This window comes from Silurus aristotelis (genome assembly GCF_946808225.1).
Source record: "Silurus aristotelis genome assembly, chromosome: 6".
NCBI classification, from domain to species: Eukaryota; Metazoa; Chordata; class Actinopteri; order Siluriformes; family Siluridae; genus Silurus; species Silurus aristotelis.
Window position 1 is genome coordinate 27,050,850 of NC_139579.1, and position 24,672 is coordinate 27,075,521.

At 38.2% G+C, this 24,672-nt stretch overlaps 1 protein-coding gene across 6 annotated transcripts in view; it reads left to right on the plus strand.

Annotated features, from left to right (window-relative positions):
• Positions 1-24,672, plus strand: part of LOC310727812 (CAP-Gly domain-containing linker protein 4) — a 123,488-nt gene that overhangs the window by 93,053 nt on the left and 5,763 nt on the right. For all 6 annotated transcript variants that reach the window (XM_083544642.1, XM_083544645.1, XM_083544643.1 and 3 more), the window contains 3 exons: positions 10,071-10,238; positions 10,614-10,751; positions 20,278-20,401. In XM_083544642.1, coding sequence (XP_083400768.1) covers positions 10,071-10,238; positions 10,614-10,751; positions 20,278-20,401 — 430 coding nt within the window. The remainder of the gene's footprint in view (positions 1-10,070; positions 10,239-10,613; positions 10,752-20,277; positions 20,402-24,672) is intronic.

Genomic DNA, 24,672 nt, shown 5'->3' on the forward strand with positions numbered 1-24,672 from the left:
TGAAAGTCTGGTTCTGCTGTAACATACCAGATGTTTTTTTTTATGGAACATTTGGTTTGGTTGTTGTTATTTACAAGTCTGGAAGAAAAAGGCTTCTTTTTAATGAAATCGCTTTTTCTTGATGAGTGTTGGTCATTTGCCTGCCTCACAAAACGTCAAATATTTGTACAAATTTGTTATCGTCGTTGCAAGATTAAAAATACAGTAATCCCTCGACACTTCGCGGTTCATATTTCGCGGTCTCACTGTAACGCAGCTTTTTACATGGAACATATCTAATCTGATTTTTTGCTGTATTGCGGGGTTTTGCTTGGCTCAGCTTTTGATTGGCTTAGTGATCGTCTCTCTCCTGCGTACTGGCTGCACTACAGTACACGTTGTTCAGTCCAAATCTACATTTTATTGCCGCGTGTAGTGTTTGTCTGCGGTGTTGTGTCTTTGTAAAATTTTCGTAAAAAGGTACATTTTAAGCCCTACAATGCCATGTAAACGTTGGCTTCTGATACCGAACCCAAACGCAGGAGGAGGAAGCAAATCTTGGACATGTACCCATATATAATTAAATAAAAATTAAAAAAGAGTTAAAATTACGTAGGTTTAAGAATATTGAAAGTGTTTAAAAACAGAGAAATTAGGGGTCGCCACAGCGAATCACCCGTATTCATGATCCGCATGTTTTTACGCTGGATGCCCTTCCTAACGCAGCCCTCCCCATTTATCCGGGCTTGGGACCGGCACTAAAAGCGCACTGGATTGTGCAACCCTAATGGCTGAGGTTGGTTCCCTGACCGGGAATCGAACCCGGGCTGCAGCGGTGAGAGCACCGCATCCTAACCACTAGACCACCAGGGAACCCAGGTAGTCTGTATACTGTACTGTATACATATTAAGGTGCCAATTTGCCAATTTTTTGGCGAAGAATTACTATATACAGTGGAACCCACTTATCTCGACCTCAGTTAACTTGACAACCCTATTAAGTCGACATTTTTGAAGTGGAACTGCCACATTCTCGCTTTGTCTAAGCATTTTTTTATCGGTTATGCCGAACCCTAATATCTCGAGCACAAGGGGGGAAAAATTTGCCATTTAACGTCAGTTATGTCGATCGGGACTGTGCAGCCGCAGAAGAACTCGCAAAAGTGGCGGAAAAATCAAGCCTTACAGATGCTACAGGTGTTGTATTGTATACTGGTGAATCTCTGCTCTTAGTGCACATATGCCTTTTGTTGTTAAATGTTATGCGATGAACGGGAGGCGAAAGCCGCGCTTGGTAGGGGCGCGGCGCTTGGTAGGAGCGCGGCGCGGAACGTGGGATGAGCAGCAAAAGGCACTGGAAGGCACGTACCGGGATACACATGAGCGATAACAACGACAGCCATGAACCAACATATACCAACAATAACGGACGGTGAGAGTGTGGAAGTTTAAATAGGAGCTGGTGATGATGATAAACGAGCACCATATGTGCGCGATTGAAGCCGGGAGCTTCAGAGAAAGCGGCCGAGAAAACACGCCCTAGGGGCGTGGCAGGTGGATTCCTGACAGTTAGCAAACATTATGGAAATTTTTATAGCATGCCTTCATCAAACAAATCGCGGCAACGCTGTTGTGTAAAAAACCCCTCAAAAAACACATGCATGCACATTCTCATTTATTAATGCACATCATGTACATCAAGCAGGTTAATATACTGCTGCCATATTGATTTTCGTTTATCTAGATCATCGGTTATCTCGTTGCTTTTTGGCGACCTCCTAGGACATCGACATAACCGGGTTCCAATGTATATATCAATCAATATCAGTGGCATTATCAATTATTACTGAAATGATCTCGATTTACTGTTGAAACACTTCAGAACCAATCACTTATTTAATCTTTTTTTGGGGGTTCAGCATTTACATACTTCTTTTTCCCCATTGCCGTTTTAACATCGTGACCTGGCGACACATGTGCATCGGTGAATCGACAGCTGGTAGTCATACTGTTTACAAACTCTATTCATAGACTCTATTCATGTCCATTTTGCTGTGGCATATATCCAAAAACGTGATCAAAGCAATAGGTTCATTGCCTGAAGAGAGCAATAAATTGCTGTCATATTAAAATTTGCAATTAAAATATCTTTAAACAGTGTTTGTTGAACTCGCTGCTAATTTACAAAATGTAATTTTGCTGAAAGCCTTAGTAAGTACATCGAATCTGTTTCTGTGGTATTAGTGGGGAAAAAAGAAGAGTTACACTTAGATTAAAGGTGTCAAAATACAGATGATTTAGAAACAAAAGGGCAAGTTTTAGAATTTGCGAAGGATCAAAACAAAGAAAGTTAATGTTTAATACACAATTTAAACAAAAGTGTGTGGAGTTTTACCTGACCGTAAAATTCCTCTGTGCTTTTTTAATGTACAGTTTGTGCTTATAATAAACCCCCACTCTTCTGGGTAGATGTTTCAATAGATTTTTCAGTGTAGTTGTGGAAAGTTGTGCTCATTCAGCCAAAAAGGTGTTGGTAAAATCAGGTACTGATGTAGGTTTAGGAGGACTGGAGTGCTGCTAGTGTTCCAAATAACTCCAAATGTGTTCAATAGGTTTGAGGCCAGAGCTCTATAGTGGGCCACTCCAACCCATGTAAACCATATCTTAATGTTTTTTTGCACAAGGGAACACAGGGGACTACTGGCATGTATCACTCATCATAACTTCATAATAATCCTGCAAACCAAGGTCAGGAGCAGAACACCAGCATGTAAACTCAGCATGTTATTTATTAAGGGCAAACCAATAATTATCATTATAGTTTCAAGCAGAGCTGAGATGGCTGAATGGCAAAGTCCGAGTTTATGTTTTGCTTTATTTCTCCCAAAATGAGGCTTTATAGTGAATATTTATTATTATATATTTATTTATAGTATATATATACATTTTTTTAAGCGAGTCTTGTATATACACTGTGTCTTGTCATTACGTTATCTTCCCATTATGCCCACTTGTAAGTAAGGAAGTAAGGAAGTAAGGAAAAGGTAGGTAGGTAGGTAGGTTAGGTAAACTAACAAAAGAGTGTTAGTTACTTAGTTCAGTGCTTTGTTATTTAGTTACTTAGTAACTAATATATATTAGTTTATATTAATATATATAAACTATATTATATATACAGTACAGACCAAAAGTTTGAACACACCTTCTCATTCAAAGAGTTTTCTTTATTTTCATGTCTATGAAAATTGTAGATTCACACTGAAGGCATCAAAACTTTGAATTAACACATGTGGAATTATATATGGAATTATATACATAACAAAAAAGTGTGAAACAACTGAAAAATGTCATATTCTAGGTTCTTCAAAGTAGCCACCTTTTGCTTTGATTACTGCTTTGCACACTCTTGGCATTCTCTTGATGAGCTTCAAGAGGTAGTCACCTGAAATGGTCTTCCAACAGTCTTGAAGGAGTTCCCCAAGAGATGTTTGGCACTTGTTGGCCCTTTTGCCTTCACTCTGCGGTCCAGCTCACCCCTAAACCATCTCGATTGGGTTCAGGTCCAGTGACTGTGGAGGCCAGGTCATCTGGCGCAGCACCCCATCACTCTCCTTCTTGGTCAAATAGTCCTTGATGCCTTCAGTGTGACTCTACAATTTTCATAGTCATGAAAATAAAGAAAACTCTTTGACTGAGAAGGTGTGTCCAAACTTTTGGTCTGTACTGTATATATAAAATTGGTTTAGATTAAAGAGCAAACAAAATGTGCAAAACATGTAGAGACTCAGCCAAGAAAGTTAAAATCTGAAAATTGCTTCAGAAAGACAGTTTGCAACGTTCTGGATACATACAAGTAAGTACCATAAGACATTTCAGAAGGAGAAAGATTAATATAGAGTATAAAAAGACAAACTAACCAAGGGATGGACTAAGAACAGGCGTATACATTAGGAAGCATGAGGCAAGAACGGAGACAAAACTACAAACAAATAAAAAAATTTAATGTTATGAGGCACTTACAGTGGAGAAATGCTCAGTATGCTAATGGACAATTCATTAAAGTGTTTAAAATGTAGTTCTTCCTCAAGATGTACACTAAACCTGCTCCTCAACTAAGAATCTAAAATCAATATCCATAACCATGTGGCGAATCATAACTCCCTTATGAGTTTCTGCACGATGCCCGTACTCACGCGAGGCTCCGTTCTCGTCACTTTACAGGAGATAAATATTACTCCTATTCCTTTGTAATTGTAGCATTGATTTGCTTTTCAGGGCTGATTATTGAATCATGCCTGACTGAGCTTTAACAGCATTTTTTCGGATTCTTGTTTCTTTGTATTCTCCCCTCACTGCTCTTTCTGGTTTTCTATCCGCTTAAGAGTTTGGTATTGAGCAACTATTCATCAGCACCGTACTGCAATTTTGCAGATGTTGAGAGATGAAAGGTATTGTTTTTCTTTCTTTTTTAATTCCTTTATTTGTGGAAAGTTGAATTGAACTGTGAAAATGCAATGGGTTAATCCACACTTTAGGAGTTTGAGATTTTATTTGTTTATTTATTTATTTATTTGGAGAAGGAGAGGAGGAAGACGTCTACAGAGACAGCAGGGAAAGGAGAAGTGTAGGAGAGTGGAGGTTTGGGTTCGTACTTAAAACGTTGGTACTATGACTGGTAAAGAGAGAGAGAAATAGCTGATATGGTGGAGAGGAAAAAGGTAGATATGTTGTGTGTTCAGGATACCAAGTGGAAAGGGAGTAAGGCCAGGAAGATTGTAAGTGGGTTTAAACTGCTCTATCATGGTGTGGATGAAAGAAGAAATGGTGTAGGGGTGATCCTGAAGGAAGAGTTTAGTAAGAGTGTAGTGGAGGTGAAGAGCGTTACTGATGAACAAAAAGGCTGAAAGTTGAAGGGGTGATGATAAATGTCATCAGTGCCTATGCTCCTCAAGTGGGTTGTGAGATGGAGGAGAAGAAAAAATTCTGGAGTGAGTTAAATGAAGTGGTAGAAGGTGTACCTAGGAATAAAAGATTGGTGATTGGGGCAGACTTTAATGGGCATGTAGGTGAAGGGAACAGAGGTGATGAGGAGGTGATGGGTAGGTATGGCCTTAACAAGAGGAATGTGGAAGGGCAGATAGTAGTAGATTTGTGGTAGGTGGTAGGATGGAAATGGCAGTGGTAAATACTTATTTTAAGAAGAAGGCGGATCATAGGGTGACGTGTAAGAGTGGAGAAAGATGCACACAGGTAGACTATGTTCTATGTAGGAGGTGCAAACTGAAGGAGATTGGAGACTTTAAGGTGTTGGCGGGGGACAGTGTAGCTAGACAGCATGGGATTGTGGTCTGTAGGATAGTTTTTGAGGTGAAGAAGAAGAGGAGGAGAGTGAAGACTGAAAGAAGAATAAGATGGTGGAAACTGAAGGAGGATGACTGCAGTATGAGATTCAAGGAAGAGGTCAAACAGGGGCTCAGTGGTGGTAAGGAGGTGCTGGATGATTTGGCAACTACTGCAGAAGTGATAAGGGAGACAGCTAAAAGGGTACTTGGTGTTACATCTGGAAATAGAAAGGAAGACAAAGAGACATGGTGGTGGAATGAGGAAGTGCAGGAGAGCATAAGGAGAAAGAGGTTGGCGAAACAGAATTGGGATCAACAGAGTGATGTGAAAAGTAGCAGCTGATAAATGAGGAAAATGAGAGAGAGAGATGGGTGGATGGTGTGGAGATGGTGAAGCAGTAAGTGGATAGGGATTAGTAAAGAGGAAGTGAGAGCAGCGAGGAAGATGAAGCGTGACCATCTGTAAGTAACAATATGGTTTCATGCTGAAGAAGAGCACTACAGACGCATAATTTGCTTTGAGAATGTTGATGGAAAAGTATAGAGAAGGTCAGAAGGAGTTGCATTGTGTGTTTGTGGATTTAGAGAAAGCGTACAACAGAGTGCCAAGAGAGGAGTTGTGTTAGTGTATGATGAAGTCAGGTGTGTCAGAGAAGTATGTGAGGGTGGTGCAGGACATGTATGAGGACAGTTTGGCAGCAGTGAAGTGTGCAGTAGGAATGACGGATTGGTTCAAGGTGGAGGTTGGTCTGCATCAAGGATCGGCTCTGAGCCCTTTCCTGTTTGCAGTGGTGATGGACACGTTAAAGGACGAGGTCAGCCAGGAGTGCCCCTGGACTATGATGTTCGTGGATGATATTGTGATTTGTGGTGAGAGTGGGGAGCAGGTTGAGAAAAGCCTGGAGAGGTGGTGTTATGCACTGGACATAAGGGGAATTAAATTCAGTAGGAGGAAGACAGAGTACATGTGTGTAAATGAGAGGGAGGGTAGTGGAGTGGTGCAGCTGCAGGGAGAAAAGGTAAAGAAGGTGGAGGAGTTCAGGTACCTGGGATCAGAAGTAATGGAGAGTTTGTTAGAGAAGTGAAAAAAAGAGTGCAGACAGGGTTGAGAAGAGTGGCAGGAGTGATTTGTGATAGAAGGATATTTGTGAAAATGAAAGGGAAAGTTTATAGGACTGTAGTGAGACCTGCAATGTTGTATGGTTTAGAGACAGTGGCATTGACTAAAAGACATGAGGTGGAGCTGGAGGTAGCAGAGCTGAAGATGTTGACCTTTTTGGTGGGAGTGACAAGGATGGACAGGATTAGAAATGAGATTATTAGAGGGACAGTGCATGTAGGACGTTTTGGAGACAAGGTGAGGGAGGTGAGATTTAGATGGTTTGGACATGTGCAGAGGAAAGACATGTAGTATATCAGTAGGAGAATGCTGAGGATGGAGCCACCAGGAAGGAGAAAAAGAGGAAGACCAAAAAGGAGGTTTATGGATGTGGTGAGGGAAGACATGCAGGTAGTTGGGGTGAAAGAGGCAGATGTAGAGGACAGGGGGGTATGGAGACGGATGACCCACTTTGGCGACCCCTAATGGGAGAAGCCGAAAGAAGAAGAAGATGATTTTTCAAATGCAAAATTTAGTTTTTCCCACCCTCTCCCTTTCAAATTGCAGGGAGGTTGTGTTTTTTTATTTATGAAAGTTGATTGCTGAGACAGGGTTGTTTGTTGAATCCCTCCTGCCCCCAAGTGATCCCAATTGTTTTAATTTAGGGTTCATGTTCTTCATGGTGTGCAAAGAAGCCAAATAGTTACTTGAAAGGATTTTTAAATTATCAGGCGTTGTTTCTAAAGGCAGTATTGATACAAAATAAAATTGACTTAGCTGTTTATTTGAGTTGGAATTTGTGTGTTGCTATTCAAATGTGCAAAACACAGGGTTGTGGGAGTGAAAATAGATTTATATACAGTAGCACTTACAATATGATTCAAAGTCACTTAGCGTAAGGTTTCAAGTGCGTATGTATTAATACCACCGAAGATCAGGTGTTACATTTGGGGTATTCAATCTTTTTACTAAAAACAATTACTGTTGCAGTTCCACAGTACTAATTAACAGGGTGGGCTGTTGTGGGTTTATTATGGAGGTATTTAATGTCTTACCTTCTTTAATTCAATCTCAGTTGTACTTGACAATATTTCTGCAGCAGAAGGTGTTTTCATAATTTTTTATTCTTACACCCAATTTTGGTTATTTTTCTCCTATTATGTGTTGTTGAAGTTGATTAGTAAGCATTGTTTGTTGCATTCTGTAATTTTCAAATTTATCTCACTTAATCTTAATGACTGAGTTAATTTTAGTTAATTTTGCTTCAAATTGCTTTTGCTTACTGCATGCATAAATCAATAACTAAATACCTGCTGAAAGAAAGAAAGAAAGAAAGAAAGAAAGAAAGAAAGAAAGAAAGAAAGAAAGAAAGAAAGAAAGAAAGAAAGAAAGAAAGAAAGAAAGAAAGAAAGAAAGAAAGAAAAATTTAGCTGTTGTCATCCTTTCAAGGCATCCACCTTTCTTTCAATCTGCTATTAAAAATAGGAAAATTGTCTTTCCTGGATGTATTATAACTTAGACTAAAGTGGGCCTTATTCTTTTTCTTTATGTCATAAGTGTTCTGTAATTAATGTGCTGTTTAAAAGCCATATGAATCTCCAAAGGAAGCTACATTCAGTTGATGAAATGTGAAAGGCGTTTAATCAAACAGCTTTCCCTTGCCGACACTGTACCCTCAACCCACCCCCCCCCCATCGCCCCCTCATCACCCCCCCAAGACATGGTGCATGGTTATCCATTAGCCTCTAACTTGTTTCATTAACGAACTCCTCGGCCCATGAAGGTCTCTGATAGTGAAGGCTTAATGACATCATGTCCCAAATTCATTTGGAAAGGCATTAAAAGGCCTGACCTGGCTCCTCCTGCTGCGTCTGATCTTTCCCTTTTAAGTGGTGGGGGATGAGAGGTTTTTAGGTCCCTGCTCATGGCACAGACTTTTCTATCACTGTGCTCTAATAATATTGGGCTGAGTTACTTTCACTGGCTTTGAAGTGCACTTAAAGCACTTAAAATCAGGCCATGTGGTATGTATTCGATTTCCATTTCCTAATAAATTTCACTTGTATAATGTTCTCTTAGCCCATGATATACTAAACACTGTCTCGAAATATGACTACTATTATAATGGCAGATTTTTCATCCTTATGAAGTTTGTAGACACCTGATCGCAAGAATGGTATGTGTTTTTTGCACATACTATTCATCCTATATTTTACATTAAATGGCATTTTGGCAGATGTCCTAATCCAGAGCGAATTTACAGTTATCTCAGTTATACAGCTGATCAGTTAAGGGCCTTGTTTAAAGGCCCAGCAGTGGCAGCTTTGTGGTGGTGGGATTTTGAACCCATGACCTTCCTATTAGAAGTCTAACATCCTATTCATTGAGCTGGCACTTACAGTACACATTTTGCACCAATTTGCTGTAATAAGCTCCACTCTTCTGGGAAGATGTTCCGCTAGATTTTGGAGTATGCTTGTGGAGATTTGTGCTCATTCAGCCACAAGAGCATTAGTAACATCAGGTACTAATGTAGGGTGAGGAGGCCTGGGGTGGAGTCTGCATTCCAATTCATTCCAAAGGTCCATTTAAGATCTTCTACATCAAGTCATATAAACCATATCCTCATGGAAAATGCTGGAACAGGTTTGGGTCTTCTAGTTCAAGTAAAGGGAAAATATAATGCCATCACATTTAAAGACATTCTGTACAATTGTGTGACTCCAACTTTGTGGTAACAGTTTGGGGAAAAAACACATATGGGTGGAAATGTATTTGTCCAATACTTGTGTATGGGATTGTGTATTTCACATGAGGAGTTTAGCACATATTAACTTTTCTTTTCCCTCCTAATTTGTACACCTGAAGAAGGAAATTTACAGTACAGAACCCAGTCAGTGCAGTTTTCTCAAATGTAATATTTAGTCTGTTCAAAACTGAGCTCTGGTACATTTCCTTTTTAAGGGGCAGTTTGTTTGTGCAGGCAAAATACAATCTGCCTCAAGTGTGGCTCAAAACACCGTCTCCGGGACGTTTCCATTTTCACATTGGTACAGTTCTAATCTATCTGTAAAGCAGTTTGATTGTCGTGAGAAAGCAATTCAACCCTGAAGTAACCCAAATACAGGATGGTTACAAATTCAAAAAGAAGCCAAAAGAATACAGCTAAGTGCTACGAAATCGGTGCCTCCTGAAGAGTTGTTTTGATGAGCATAAAAGAGTAAATAAAAGGGATAGACAAAACAAAGTCCTTTCTGGGAAAGTAGTACTTTGAATTCTAATGTAAATTTCTTGTATCTAGTATTATATAGAGTGGCACCAAGATTTGCAAAGGTTTCTTTTTTTCCTGTCATGAACAAATGAAACCGGGACAGCCGTGAAGTAACTAACTTCGCTCAACCAAGCATTACATTGTACACTGAACAGTTCTTATTGTCATGGTTCGCATCACCTTGCACAACCGTGAAGATCTGAAATATCTGATTGTGCATGCGTGTGAGGTTTTGTGTCGACAGCAAAAAGCAAGGCTTGTTAATAAAGCTCCTGGCCGTTTTCTCCACTTTTTACTACACTAACTTTTACTTCTGAACTACTCATGATTACCTTTCATATCTTAACCATCTTCATCATTATCTCTTTTTTTTTTGTAGGCACACTGTCACAAAGCTGTTCCACGTCCTCCTCTTCTCTGGACTGCAGACATACGCCTGTCCTCAACCTTCCGATTCCTGCACCACGACAGAGACGTCCCCTTCGTCCTCGGCAGGAATGGACCCCTCCAAACTCCAGATCTACTCCTCTGCAGTCTTCACAGTTTGGTATTGTGGAACACATATTTATCTCTGCTTCTGGAAATCAGCTTAGGAGTGTGTACTTATTCCAGATAAGGTTCATTTGCATGGCTTATCTACAGCGGTGCAAAGTGTCCTGAGTAGATTCCTGATTTAGGCACTTACCAACATGAATGGTCCAGATGGAGCCGTCTATTTCCATAAGTACAGTGATAATTACTGCCACCCCTGCGATTATGGTATTACTGAGGGTGGTAAATAATGTTTGTCGATAACAGAGGGCCCAGACGCTTCTTTGACATCGGCCGGGCGATAATTGCACAATTAATGACATCTTTGTTGTTTTGCAAGGATATTATGATAACGCAATGGATGAAGATGAGGTCTGGTGTGTGTTTTTAGGCATGGCACGCAGCAGGACCCCATCAGCCAGCAGCTCAGTATCAGATGTTCCCGTATTGCGAATTGGAGAGCGGGTTCTCGTGATCGGTCAGAGGACAGGAGTTGTCCGGTACCATGGCAAGACCAGCTTTGCCCCAGGTAGGTTTATTTATTTATAGAATTCAATCATTACCATCGTCTACATTTTATACTAATATCACAGCACAGCTACACTAATATCCAAATTAACGCCACGTTAGGTATTTTATTAGGAAAACCTATACACAGTGGACATTCTTGCAATTATCTAATTAATAAATTTTTTTAAAGCAAATTTAACTATAGACCAGGGGTGTCACAAACCCCTCCGGTGTGGGTACAGATTTTCATTCCAACCAAACAAATGCCACACCTGATAGTCCACTGAAATTGAAGAGGTAAACAGGTAAAATCTGGTGTGGCTTGGTTAGAGTGAAAACCTGCACCCACACCGGCCCTTTGTGGAAAAAATTTAAAATCAGCTTTATAGAAATCAATTTAGAATTAATTTTGTCAATTTGTCCCTAGATATTTGTCCCAATACATTTATCTCTAATGAGGGAACATGACGTGACAATAGTGAGCAAAACACTCCCCTGGATGATAGAAGAAACAAAGGCTCAAAAGGAGACCCATCCTCATCATTGTTGAGAAATCCATTCATTACAGTTTCATAACTAATGAGGACATCAGCTGTCGACTGTTGAAGACTTGAATGCGAAACTTTTAGTGTCAGTTGTAACCCTAAAACTTTTTTGCAGAACTGTGGTACAAATTTATCTTCATGGTTCAAAGAGTGTTTAGCCATATAACATATAGCTACGGCATGATATATACCATGTATGATACAGGATGTGTTGTTAGTCCTGAGCTAATCTGAGGTGTTTGGAGGAGTTCAGTGGGTCATTTTGATCTGTTTGTTATGAGGGAGTCTTTAAATGCAATTGTATATGACCCTTCTATGCACAAACAATAGAACATTTAATAGAAGATCTAGCTGATTTGTGGATATTCTGTGCACAAGAATTTAGACAAAACGTTGCAAAAAAAAAAAGAAAACACTTCCACTGATTATCGGTTCTGTAAATAGATAAGAAAGGTCAGAGGAAAACAGCCAGCAATTGGTTAAACAGTCAAGTTTAGTGGCTCTAGTAACTCAAAACAACCATAGTTAGCAGAAAAGCATCTCAGAAACACTCTAAGCACCAGATGAATGTGTGTAAAAGCTGCAGCTGGTTCTAAAGGTAGTATGTTTGAGGGAAGAGGAGGTATCGTCGGATAAGAACCTATTAAACGTTTCTCTTTAGGAAACAATGCAGTGTAATTTCTTTAGGAAGCTTTGACGGGCAACTCTTAAATTCGCTCGCTGAAAACTTTTATTTTATTTATAAATGAAAACTTCGGGCTGCTTCAATGTAACACTGCATTCTTGATAAAAGCCTAAATTACAAGCCAAAAATAACAGAAAAAAAAAAATGAAAACATACAGCACAAACTTCCCAACATAACTGGAATCAATGATGCCTTTTTTTGAAAGCTATTTTAAGGCTTTCTGAAAAATCCAGGATTTATAGCCAGTATTTAGATAAACAATTTTCTCCATATACCGAGTGCAATCGATCGACGGACACATTCAGCCTTTAAAGTTTTGTTCAAGCTGCATGGCTAAATCACTGACCATAAAGCATGGCAGGTTTTTGAATCATTTGAAATGGACCTCCGGATGCCACAGTGCTAAAAATGGGAAGAAATATTGCAGGGTTTTTCTATAGTACGAGTGTGTGCAAGCATTACTCGGTTAGGAAATCTGGCCTAACGTCTTTGATTGTAGAAACTGGTTTATATTAAAATAATATAATCTCTAAAGGGTCCATATATAGAAATATTTACTTCAATTCATTTTTCTATAGTGCTTTCAACAATGAACATTGTCTCAGCTTTCCATGGATGAAGTGTTCATAACAAAATGTATAGGTTTGTTCCTTATAATTGTAAGTTTGTCCCTAATGAGTGAGCCAGTGGTAACTGTGTAAAAACTCCCTGAGATGGCATGAGCAGGAAACCTTGAAAGTAACCAGACTCAAAATGGACTGCATCCCCATCTGGGTTTCACCGAATGCCCATTCATTATAGTTCCATCATTGTTAAGGTAGTAATAAGCAATTAAATGCAAACTGTGGTCTTGAGCCATTGTGGTAGACTGTTGATATTAATTACAGTCTAAATCCATCCTCAAAGTCCTTGAGTTGCTCAGTAATTTCATGGATCTTTAGGCCGTTTATGTGGCATCATTCACAGCTGCACAAAGTGGTCTCCAGTTGAAGAGAATGTTATCACTTCATTTGCTTTGTAATTGATGCTGTATAGTATGACTCGTATTTACATTTGCATACATTTTTAGCAAATACCCTTGTCTAGAGTAATTAAGGGTTAAGAACTTTGCTCAAGGGACCACCAGTGGCAGTTTGGTGTTGACCTTTCGATCAGAAGTCCAACTCTTTAATCTTCTTTCACACCCTCATATTTTTGTTTTTAAAAGACCAGTGTAAGAAAAGGTGCTTATATTTTTCCCAAGATAAACAGAATGAACGTGCTGCAATTTTAAAGTGCAGTTCATCCCAAATTTATACTACATTGCTATGGCCAATCTTATCTGTAAGTATGTCTGGCTGCAGGATTTCATTACTGCGGAATAGGAGCCACGCCTAACAGTCCTTTATAGACCAAGCTGAATTGATTAAACAAGCAGCATTAGATTGCTTGGAATGAAAACCAGTGGCCATATTTGGGGGTTTTTTTTGTTGTTTTTTTTGGATAAGATAAAAAAAAATAAAAAAACAACAGCATTAAACCACGAGAAAGAGACGTGACGCAGAGTGGCGTATCTACGTTCTGCACAGGCCGATCGGATACGTCTCGCACTCAGCACCAGGAATATTGCATTTGGCTTATGTTTATGCTTCCAGACTATTGACAATGCTGCTCTTATGACCTTACTTAACAGCTAAGTCAAGAGCATATTTGTTTTGCTGTAATGCAAAAAATATATACGCGTCCCCCTTGTGATATGTATCCCAATCTGACTGGACGTGTTAGTTTTTCATTATGAGAGTAAGCGACATTTATCCTGCATTCACACAAAACCTTTCTTTGGCATGGTGTCCCTAATGCTGTAATCACTTAGACAGGCAAGGAAGCACAGCTGGGCTTTATTTTACAGCTCTGAAAAAAAGTATTATGCATGAATTTGCATGAACTTTAGAAAGAAACAAAGAATAAACAAAGCCCAAAGGAGCATCAGCCTAATGTAATGCATTTCCTCAGTATATTCAAGGTTTTAACAGACTGACAATTCGGACACGCAGAACAATCTTGAAACTATTCCCTGACTGTGTACGAGAAACGGTTTTAATACTTAATGAAAATATATTCAAGCTTCCTCATGGATGGAGATAGCTTGCTATAAGAGCTGTCAGGTGAGGTGATGTACAGTATACAGTATAAAAAAACCTTTCTGAATTTCAGTGCCATTTTAAATCCTAGCGTGTTTTATATTTAAGAAGTAAAACATTTTGGTGACCTGCTGTTATAAAAAAAATTATTAATGACTGGTGGAGTGATGACGCCCAATTCAAAGTCACTCTATCCACCTGAAAATTCATTATTTTCCAATAAAAAAAAAAAAACAAGTCCTGAAATGCTTCATTCTATTTCACTGGGATTTCCTAACACTAATTAATATATATATATATATATATATATATATATATATATATATATATATATATATATATATATATATATATATATATATATATATATACAGTACAGACCAAAAGTTTATATATATCATATATACAGTACAGACCAAAAGTTTGGACACACCTGCTCATTCAAAGAGTTTTCTTTATTTTCATGACTATGAAAATTGTAGAGTCACACTGAAGGCATCAAAACTATGAATCAACACATGTGGAATTATATATGGAATTATATACATAACAAAAAAGTGAACTGAAAATATGTCATATTGTAGAGATTATACATCAAGAGAATGCCAAGAGTGTGCAAAGCAGTAATCTAAGCAAAAGGTGGCTACTTTGAAGAACCTAGAATATGACATATTTTCAGTTGTTTCACACTTTTTTGTTATGTATATAATTCCATATATAATTCCACATGTGTTAATTCATAGTTTTGATGCCTACAGTGTGAATCTACAATTTTCATAGTCATGAAAATAAAGAAAACTCTTTGAATGAGAAGGTGTGTCCAAACTTTTGCTCTGTACTGTGTATATATATATATATATATATAGATAGATAGATAGATAGATAGATAGATAGATAGATAGATAGATAGATAGATAGATAGATAGATAGATAGATAGATAGATAGATAGCAATATTGGCACATCATACATTTATTAAACAATAAATTATAATTTAATACAAATAATTTAAATTATAAACAACCTATACTTTTAACAGTATAACATATTGTAGCTATAAATACTAGACACAATATAGGCTATAAATTATACAAATTACAAACATTATTGACTATTAAAGATATACAGTATAATAACCAATATAAACAGTATTTACTATATGGCCATATCGACTTACAATTTGTTGATCTTCAAGCCAAATTGAATCTCTAGTCTCTCTCCTTTTTCGAACTGAAACAGAGCGCAGTGTTTACTCTCATCAGGTACAGGTGTGCTAGCTAGCTTCCCCATGCACTGGTGCTCGTCAACTATTTACGGTCTGTAAATTATGTACTGTCGTTTGTTAAATTATTATTGACAAATTAATTCTTGAAGAGTCCTGGGTAGGCTGGGTAAGATATTTACAACGGGGTCATCGGAATGCATCACCATCGTAAGACAGGGGACTACCTGTAGTTGTTACTATGGAAACCATACAGCGGAGAGACTTGTGAATTACTTTACTTCCTGACCAATCAGAATAGAGAATTCTGTGGCGTTGTGATAAGGTCATGTGCATGTTGCGTTTATTTATTTTCTCTGATTTGCAATTACAAAAACGAATTGTAAATTACATGTTTCTTCTTTTTTTTTTTATTATTATTGAAAGCAGAAAATTAAGAAAACTTAAAGTGCAATATTTCCAATCTTACAATCCTAACCTGGAAGTGAAAGTCAATTTCAGTGGCGGTCTTTTTTTAAGAAGAACTGTCCACTCTGAAACTATTTGCACACGATAAATAATATGTAATCTATAGTTATACTCATATTCAGAGATTGCAGACAACCTAGTAAAACGTGGGGTGGGGCAGGTTGGGGCTCTTCTGCAGTGAGTGTCCGAAGATTTTGTTGAAGCCATACCATTATAAGAAGACGTCTCAGATTCCCATTTCCTGTCACTCTCTTATTGTTTTTAAAAAGCATGAGGTGATCCATGTAAACTTTCTTTCGGCTTCTTCCATTAGGGGTTGCCACAGCAGGTCATCCGTATTCATGATCCGCATATTAGATTTGGTCTGTTTTACACTGGATGCCCTTCCTAACACAACCCTCCCCATTTATCCGGGCTTGGGACCGGCACTAAGAGTGCACTGGCTTGTGCAACCCTAATAACTGGGGTTGGTTCCCTGACCGGGGATCGAACCCGAGCCGCAGCGGTAAGAGCGCCGCATCCTAACCACTAGACCACCAGGGAACCCTTGAGGTGATCCATATGAACTTCTCAAAATGAAACCAGCTTGTTGGCTGAAGCCACTGATGGATAAGGTGTTAATGGTTGTACCACAAAAACCAGTCCAAATGTGCAAAGATAATAAGAAACTATAAATGTATCTAAAATATATTACATTTTCAGCAAATAAAGTTTATAAACAGTTCATTTCATCAAGTTTTATTATTATTTTCAAGTGAAAAGAAAAATGAATGAATGCAGCATATAAGTAACATGTAATAGAAGAAAAAATTGTCTTAATTAATAGAATAAATAATTAATAATTATTTTCACATTGTCTGTATTGTCTCGTATTGTTTGTTTTGTCTTGTCTTGTCTGTTTTGTCTTGTATAGTCCAAGCGAAATGTGTAGTGTTATTTATGTCTGTACTGTTGAGAGTCACTAACGGCTGGAACCAAAATCCTTGTGTGTGTCAACACACTTGGCCAATAAACCTGGTTCTGATTCTGATAATCTACACTGTATATTGAATATGCTGTATAATTTTCAGTCATTATAGATACATCATTGTGAATATCTTTCATCATAAGTATGTGGACTACACTCTTCCCATGTCATGAAAGCTTTACTACAATAACAAAACTTTTAGGTTTGGTCCCCTTTTAGGAATATGACGTAGTCTCAGTGCCATCCTATTGAATTGCAGTGCACATCAGTGTGTGCGGTACTTAGCAGCACTTATTGCAGATAAGTGTTTACTCAGTGTAATTGGTGGCTTAATGGAGCAGGGCTACGACACTATCAGGAGCATAAAGCAAAGCAGAAGAGCTATCGGCTGTGTTCAGTAGAACTGTGAGATATTGAAAACTGCTTGGTGGAGATCGCGATCCCGTATGCTTTGTTCAGTTGTGCTAGCAGGTTATCCACACCACTCATTCTGTTTCTGCTGAGGGTCAGAGGGTGTTTTTCAGCTGCAAGGTTTCTGTTAATGTGCTCCTTACATTCTTGTGTCCTATAGTACCTTATGGTTTCTATAGTACAATCTAATTTGCTAGTTAAAAACTTGTCATTTTTTATATAATGACATTTTCCATAAGATGTAATGTTGTAAAGTATTTGAGTAAATGTACTCTGTTACTGTATTGTCAATTTTTTGGCTACTTTCTAGTTTTACTGAGTATCAAAGATATAAGCAACTTTTACTTTCTCCTCAACTACATTTATGATTAAATATATTTGCTTTTCTCCACTATATTTTAATTGACAATGACTGTTACAATTACAATTTGCACGACAGCTTCATCTTTATTTTTGTTGTCCATTGAATACTGATGTTTTTTTCTACTTTGTGACATGACATTGTAATTTTGTTATTTGAAGATCCCTTTTTGAAAGATTGCTTTTCGACTTTGTCTTTTGCATTTTTTATATTTATTTTTTGACTAACTTGTTTGATCTAATGAACGAGGAAAATGAGAGAGAGAGAGAGAAGGTTGGATGATGTGGAGATGGTGAAGCAGGAAGTGGAATGAAGAGGATGAAGAGTGGACAGTCGGTTGGACCAGATGACATACCAGTGGAAGCATGGAGATGTTTAGGAGAGATGGCAGTGGAGTTTTAAACAAGATTGTTTAACAGGATTTTGGAAGGTGAGAGGATGCCTGAGGAATGGAGAAGCAGTTTGCTGGTACTGATCTTTAAAAATAAGGACCTGCAGTAACTACAGGGGAATAAAGTTAATCAGTCACACCATAAAGTTGTGGGAAATAGTAGTGGAAGCCAGTCTGAGAGAAGAGGTGACCATCTGTGAGCAACCGTAAGAGCACCACAGATGCATAATTTGCTTTGAGAATGTTGATGAAAAAGTATAGAGAAGATCAGAAGGAGTTGCATTGTGTGTTTGTGGATTTAGAGAAAGCGTACGACAGAGTGCCGAGAGAGGAGTTGTGGTAGTGTATGAGGAAGTCAGGTGTGTCAGAGAAGTATATAAGTGTGGTGCAAAACATGTATGAGGACAGTGTGACAGCAGTGAAGTGTGCAGTAGGAACGACAAACTGGTTTAAGGTGGAGGTTCGACTGCATCAAGGATTGGCTCTGAGCCCTTTCCTGTTTGCAGTGGTGATGGACAGGTTGACAGCCGAGGTCAGACAGGGGTCTCCATGGACTATGATGTTTGCAGATGATATTGTTATTCGTGGTGAGAGTGGGGAGCAGGTGAAAAAGAGCCTGGAGAGGTGGAGATATGCGCTGGAGAGAAGAGGAATGAAAGTCAGTAGGAGTAAGACAGAGTACATGTGTGTGAATGAGAGGGAGGGCAGTGGAGTGATGCGGTTGCAGGGAGAAGAGTGGAGTGGAGGAGTTCAGGTACCTGGGGTCAACAGTGCAAACTAATGGAGAGTGTGTTAGAGAAGTGAAGAAAAGAGTGCAGGCAGGGTGGAGTGGGTGGAGAAGAGTGATAGCAGGTGTGATTTGTGATAGAAGGATATCTGCAAGAGTGAAAGGGAAAGTTTGTAGGACTGTGGTGAGACCTGCGATGTTGTTTGGTTTAGAGACAGTGGCATTGAGTAAAAGACAGGAGGTGGAGCTGGAGGTAGCAGAGCTGAAGATGTTGAGGTTTTTGTTAGGAGTGACGAGGATGGATAGAGGGACAGCGCATGTAGGTCGTTTTGGAGACTAGGTGAAGGAGGCGAGATTGAGATAGTTGGGTTGAAAGAGACAGATGTAGAGGACAGGGGGTATGGAGACGGATGATACGCTGTGGCGACCCCTAATGAGAGAAGCCAAAAGAAGAAGCAGTTTGATCTTTGTTTCATTTGGGCATTTTGATCTTTTATGTTGTGTTGATCTTGGTATAAGCAGTGTTAAGATGTACAATTTGATTTGTATTTTAGAAAATTAAACCTTAAATCAACTGTTTTTTTGGCTTTTCGGTAACATGTGTTTTAGGTTTGTGGACTAATAAATATAAAAAGAGAGTGGGAATGACTGTAACTACCCCATACATGAAATTAAGCACTGTTCTAAACATGCTATAATAGTGAAAAAGATCATAACCGCTACTATAAATGGTTCATGAAATGGCAGTAAATATCATTGTCAGCTATAAAAATAAATATGAAAATACTGATTGATTGATATTGATTACAGCAATAGATTGTCAGCATTGTCTATTATACAATCCCTGAGAATGAGTTGTTATAATGGAAGTGATTACAGAAACTTTGCTTGAAAAGTAGGCGAAAAAAAAAAAAAAAAAAGGATGCTTTTATAAATATGCAATCGTATTATTTTTATTGTATAATTGTTGCGCAATGAAACGTCCCGACATGTAATTGCAAAATAATCACGTTTGTTTTTTAGCAGTAATTTCACTTTGTAACTTACTAACAAATTGTTGCTTCATTTCCTGTGCAGGTTTCTTCCTTAAATAGAGACAATAGACTCTTAATTTTTAAAAGAGTTGCTCTGTTTACATTCTCTGCCCATACATTTGTTCTTTTAAAAGCATTTTTACATTCTTTGGTTCTTGTGTTTCTCTGTCTCAAGGTGTGAATGAAAAGCGCTTGAAAGCTTCTTATCTAAACCTCTGTCCTTCGAGGTCATTTTTTGCATTAGCGCAGCAGGCTGATTGAAGCTGTGCAGCGCGCTGCCAGTCGAAAGAAAAGTGGATTTAGTGTGTGTGGGCACAGTCAGGAATAAGCTGACTCAATCAACATATAAACTACTCGATAATGTCATCATTATGCTGCTTTATTCATGAGGATCTATGCCTACATTATTTATCAGGCTTATATAACGTATAAACACTGACAATATGAGAGCTGTGGAAAGGCCCTGAAACAACACAATGTGCTACAGCAAAATATAATTAAGGGCTGGAGTTCAAAATTAAACTATGTAATAAAAGTAAATTATGATATTGCCTAAATGTATGTTTTTTTTTTTATTTTTGAGTTATTTCACGTGTGTGTTCATGTGGGTGCAGGAATTTGGCTTGGGATTGAACTGGATAAGCCCAGTGGGAAGAACGATGGCTCTGTTGGAGGGGTGAAGTATTTCAGCTGTCCGCCCAAACACGGAGTATTTGCTCCGCCTTCGCGAGTTCAGCGGTAAGTCTGCTCGTTTTTTTTTATATACAAGCAGTTTAGACGTTACATTGCAGATTTACATACATTTACACATTTTAGCATCGGAGTGGAATTTCTTTGAGTTGCCCTGCAAAAGAACACTAACCTAAATATTACTAAGATGAGGTTTTGGGTAAGGGGTGGGATTTTGAGTTTTAAAAGTTATTATTGGAGGTCTAGAAATACATAAATAACAGTCTGTCATTCATAATTCATATATTTTTCTCTTCTTGTGAAGTTCAAATAATTTAAAAGGTTTTTTTTTAGTATTTCTTCTTATTTCGGCTTCTCCCATTAGGGGTCGGCACAGCGGATCATCCGTCTCTTCTAAATCTGCCTCTTTCAAACCAGCTACCTGCATGTCTTCCCTCACCATATCCATAAACCTCCTTCTTGGTCTTCCTCTTTTCCTTTTCCCTGGTAGCTCCATCCTCAGCATCCTCAGCACCAAAATAATAACTGCCTGTCTAAATAATTTATTCTGATTGGCTGGAAGGTGTGCCTTTAAAGCATTGAGCGTTCTGGTCACTGGTCAAATTAATCATCATTCTTAATGAAAGTGCTGCCTTATAAACAACTGTAAACCTAGTGACATTCAAATACAGTGGCATAGATTGCGAGAGAGATATTGTATTTCCTGTACCTTATTGTGCTAAATGGATGGTTTTGTAAGTGTCATTCAACTTATATATTGAATGCAGTGCATTTGAAAAATGGGCCAAGGCACACAATGAATTATGAAAATAACACCAACAGCTTTAGTGCTACAGATGCATGTAATTCTCTCTCTCTCTCTCTCTCTCTCTCTCTCTCTCTCTCTCTCTCTCTCTCTCTCTCTCTCTCTCTCTCTCTCTCTCTCTCTCTCTCTCTCTTCTTTCTTTACTTCTTTCTCACTCCTCTTACTTGGAATTTGGGAGATGCCCCTTGTTTATTTGGGAAACAAAGGTGTCTTGTACTTAGAGTAGAGATGTCCCTTATTTTTTGGGGGAAACAGAACTGTCCTATACTAATTTATGAAGTAAGGAGGAAGTGGAGATGTCCCTTATTTCTTTGGGGATGTAGAGATGTACTTTATTTCTTTGGAAAACAGTACTGTCCCATACTCCTTTGTGAAGTAAGGATGTCGCTCATTTATTCGAGAAACAGAGGTGTTTTTTATTTATTTGGGGAAGTGGAGGTGTCCCTTATTTATTTGGGGAAGTGGAGGTGTCCCTTATTTATTTTGGAAAGTGGAGGTGTCCCTTATTTATTTTGGAAAGTGGAGGTGTCCCTTATTTATTTTGGAAAGTGGAGGTGTCCCTTATTTATTTTGGAAAGTGGAGGTGTCCCTTATTTATTTGGGGAAGTGGAGGTGTCTCTTATTTATTTGGGGAAGTGGAGGTGTCCCTTATTTATTTGGGGAAGTGGAGGTGTCTCTTATTTATTTGGGGAAGTGGAGGTGTCCCTTATTTATTTGGGGAAGTGGAGGTGTCCCTTATTTATTTTGGGAAGTGGAGGTGTCTCTTATTTATTCTGGGAAGTGGAAATAAAAAAGACCTTATATTTTTCAAATAATTTTGGACAAACATATAAAGCGATTTCAGATTCTCCCCCCACATGCCCTTACTTTATTTTTTACTCCTCCTGCACTTGCTGGGGTTCAGCAGTATTCCTCTTTGGGTTTGACAGGTCTGTTATTGGTGTAAACATACACCAAATCTCACCTCGTCTCTGTACTGCTGTGTACCAGTGGTATATCTCCTGCAGAAATTGAAATGCACTCATGGGATATATTGGGGGTTTGCCGTCAAACACATCGAACCGTTTCTGGCTTTTTTTTTTTTTCCCACAACAGAAAAAAAGATTTATGTCAGCACTAATAATAAGGGGGGGGTTTGATTTATTTAAAAGGCCTTTTTGGAGGATGCCGACTGCTTTTTGCTAATGCTGCGTCGGATTTTCAGCCAGGCTCCAGAGAGCTGTTCTTCATCTAGATTTGTATGTGCTGCATCTTCAGACTTGGGCGTGTGACATTAAGAGAAGTCGGAGCACCTAAAGGAAAAGCACATGTGGAGAAAATATATTCAGAATGTCATGGATAAGCAAGTCTGTTGAAATAGCTTTAATGCTAACGTCTTAGCATGTCATCATGAGCTGTATTATTTACTGAATTGGAATTAAACATGGTTTGTTATCTGACTATCAAATATTAAATGCCCTGCGTTCACGTAGCTTTTACTGCGATTTAACACCGCATTCATTTGTGATCCAGTGTTAAAAATAATGTTTGTGCAAATATAAAGACTCCAAACAGCTGCTAATAAAGGGGAAAAAATGTCATTGGATACATAAAATTGTTTATGATTTAAACATAATGGGTATAATAACATAATTTTATATGTGGTAGAGTTAATCTTACTGTGCCTCCCTGTATTTGACCCCCTATTCATTCTATTTTCGGCTACTCCTCTCAGGGTGACTAATTTAGTCAATCAAATGAAGTGGAAAGAGAAAAACTACATCCACTAACATTTTAATCATGTAATCTGTCTCCATAATAATAAAAAAAATTGTAATAATAATAAAAAACAAATTATATATATATATATATATATATATATATATATATATATATATATATATATATATATATATATATATATATATATATATATATATATATATATATACACACACACACACACACTCAATTTTGCAAGGTATTTTGACAATCATGGCTGTATTTTGAGTTATTTTCAGAGGAGAGTAAATCTGTACTGCTACACAAGCTGCACATTGACTACTCTGAAATATATCCAAGTTTCATTTCTATGGTATTGTTCCTTGAGAAGATTATACTAAAATAGTTGCTAAAATGTGAGGGGTGTACTCACTATACACTATACACTGTATGTATTGTGACACACTTCACTGCTGTCTCTCTGTCCTCATACATGTCCTGCACCACCCTCACATACTTCTCTGCCACACCTGACTTCCTCATTCAATACCACAACTCCTCTCTCGGCACTCTGTCGTACGCTTTCTCTAAATCCATAAACACACAATGCAACTCCTTCTGACCTTCTCTATACTTCTCCATCAACATTCTCAAAGCAAATAATGCATCTGTGGTGCTTTTCCTCTGTTGCTCACAGATGGTCACCTCTTCTCTCAGCCTGGCTTCCACTACTCTTTCCAATAACTTCATGGTGTGACTGATCAACTTAATTTCCCTGTAGTTACTGCAGGTTTGCACATCTCCCTTATGCTTAAAGATCGGAACCAGCACACTCCTTCTCCATTCCTCAGGCATCCTTTCACCCTCTAAGATTTGGCATGTTTTTACGCTGGATGCCCTTCCTAACGCAACCCTCCCAATTTATCCAGGCTTGGGACCGGCACTAAGAGTGCACTAGCTTGTGCAACTCTAATGGCTGGGTTAATATAATTAATGACTGTAGTAATTAATATACAGTAGTTTGAAAGATACTTATACTAAAAAGATACCAATAATAATCTCTTTCGTGTTTACAATCTTGTTCTGCATATCAATTCATGCACATGGTTTTCTGTCTTCTTTCTTTAGATTATAATAATAAGATAAAACAGTTTTTGCCCTTTTTTTTTTTTTGCCCTGGCTGTGTTATGTCATACATAAAATCCCGACAGTGTTTTATTTGCGAACAGGCCAGCAAGTCTTTACTTAGTACTCGAGTCATTTATCATCCTTTTCCATTTTGTGCTGTCCAGTTTATTTTCTGTTCGTCAATTTCCTGTATTATTTTTTGTCCATTTCCTTTTTCACAGGTAGCTCACCTCCTCCTTTTATCTCTCCTCCATCGGCTACTCATATATTTTTTTCCGTTTTTTTTTTTTTTTTTTTTTTCTTTTCTTGCTGAGTTATTAATGCTTCTGTTGTTGTTGTTTTAGCATAAAGTCTCTGTTCAGCATCACACTTTTGTTTTACTTGCTGTAGGAGCCATCTTTAGCACTTCTGAGCAATTAGTGATATATTGTCAGAAGTTCTGTGATTTTTCCCTAATTAACCCTGGGGGCAGTAGTGAGATGGAGCAGTGGAGAGTGCCAATATTCTGAACATGAAACAACAAAGCAGTTCCTTCTTTTTTTTTCTTTGCACATTCCTTCTCTAGGTTTAGTTATGTTTTATTTTATAATTTGCAAAGTACAACGCAGTGATTTTTTTTTCTGTTTTGTTATGTGTCACACTTAAATGATTCAGATCATCAAACAAACATGAATATTACAAAAAG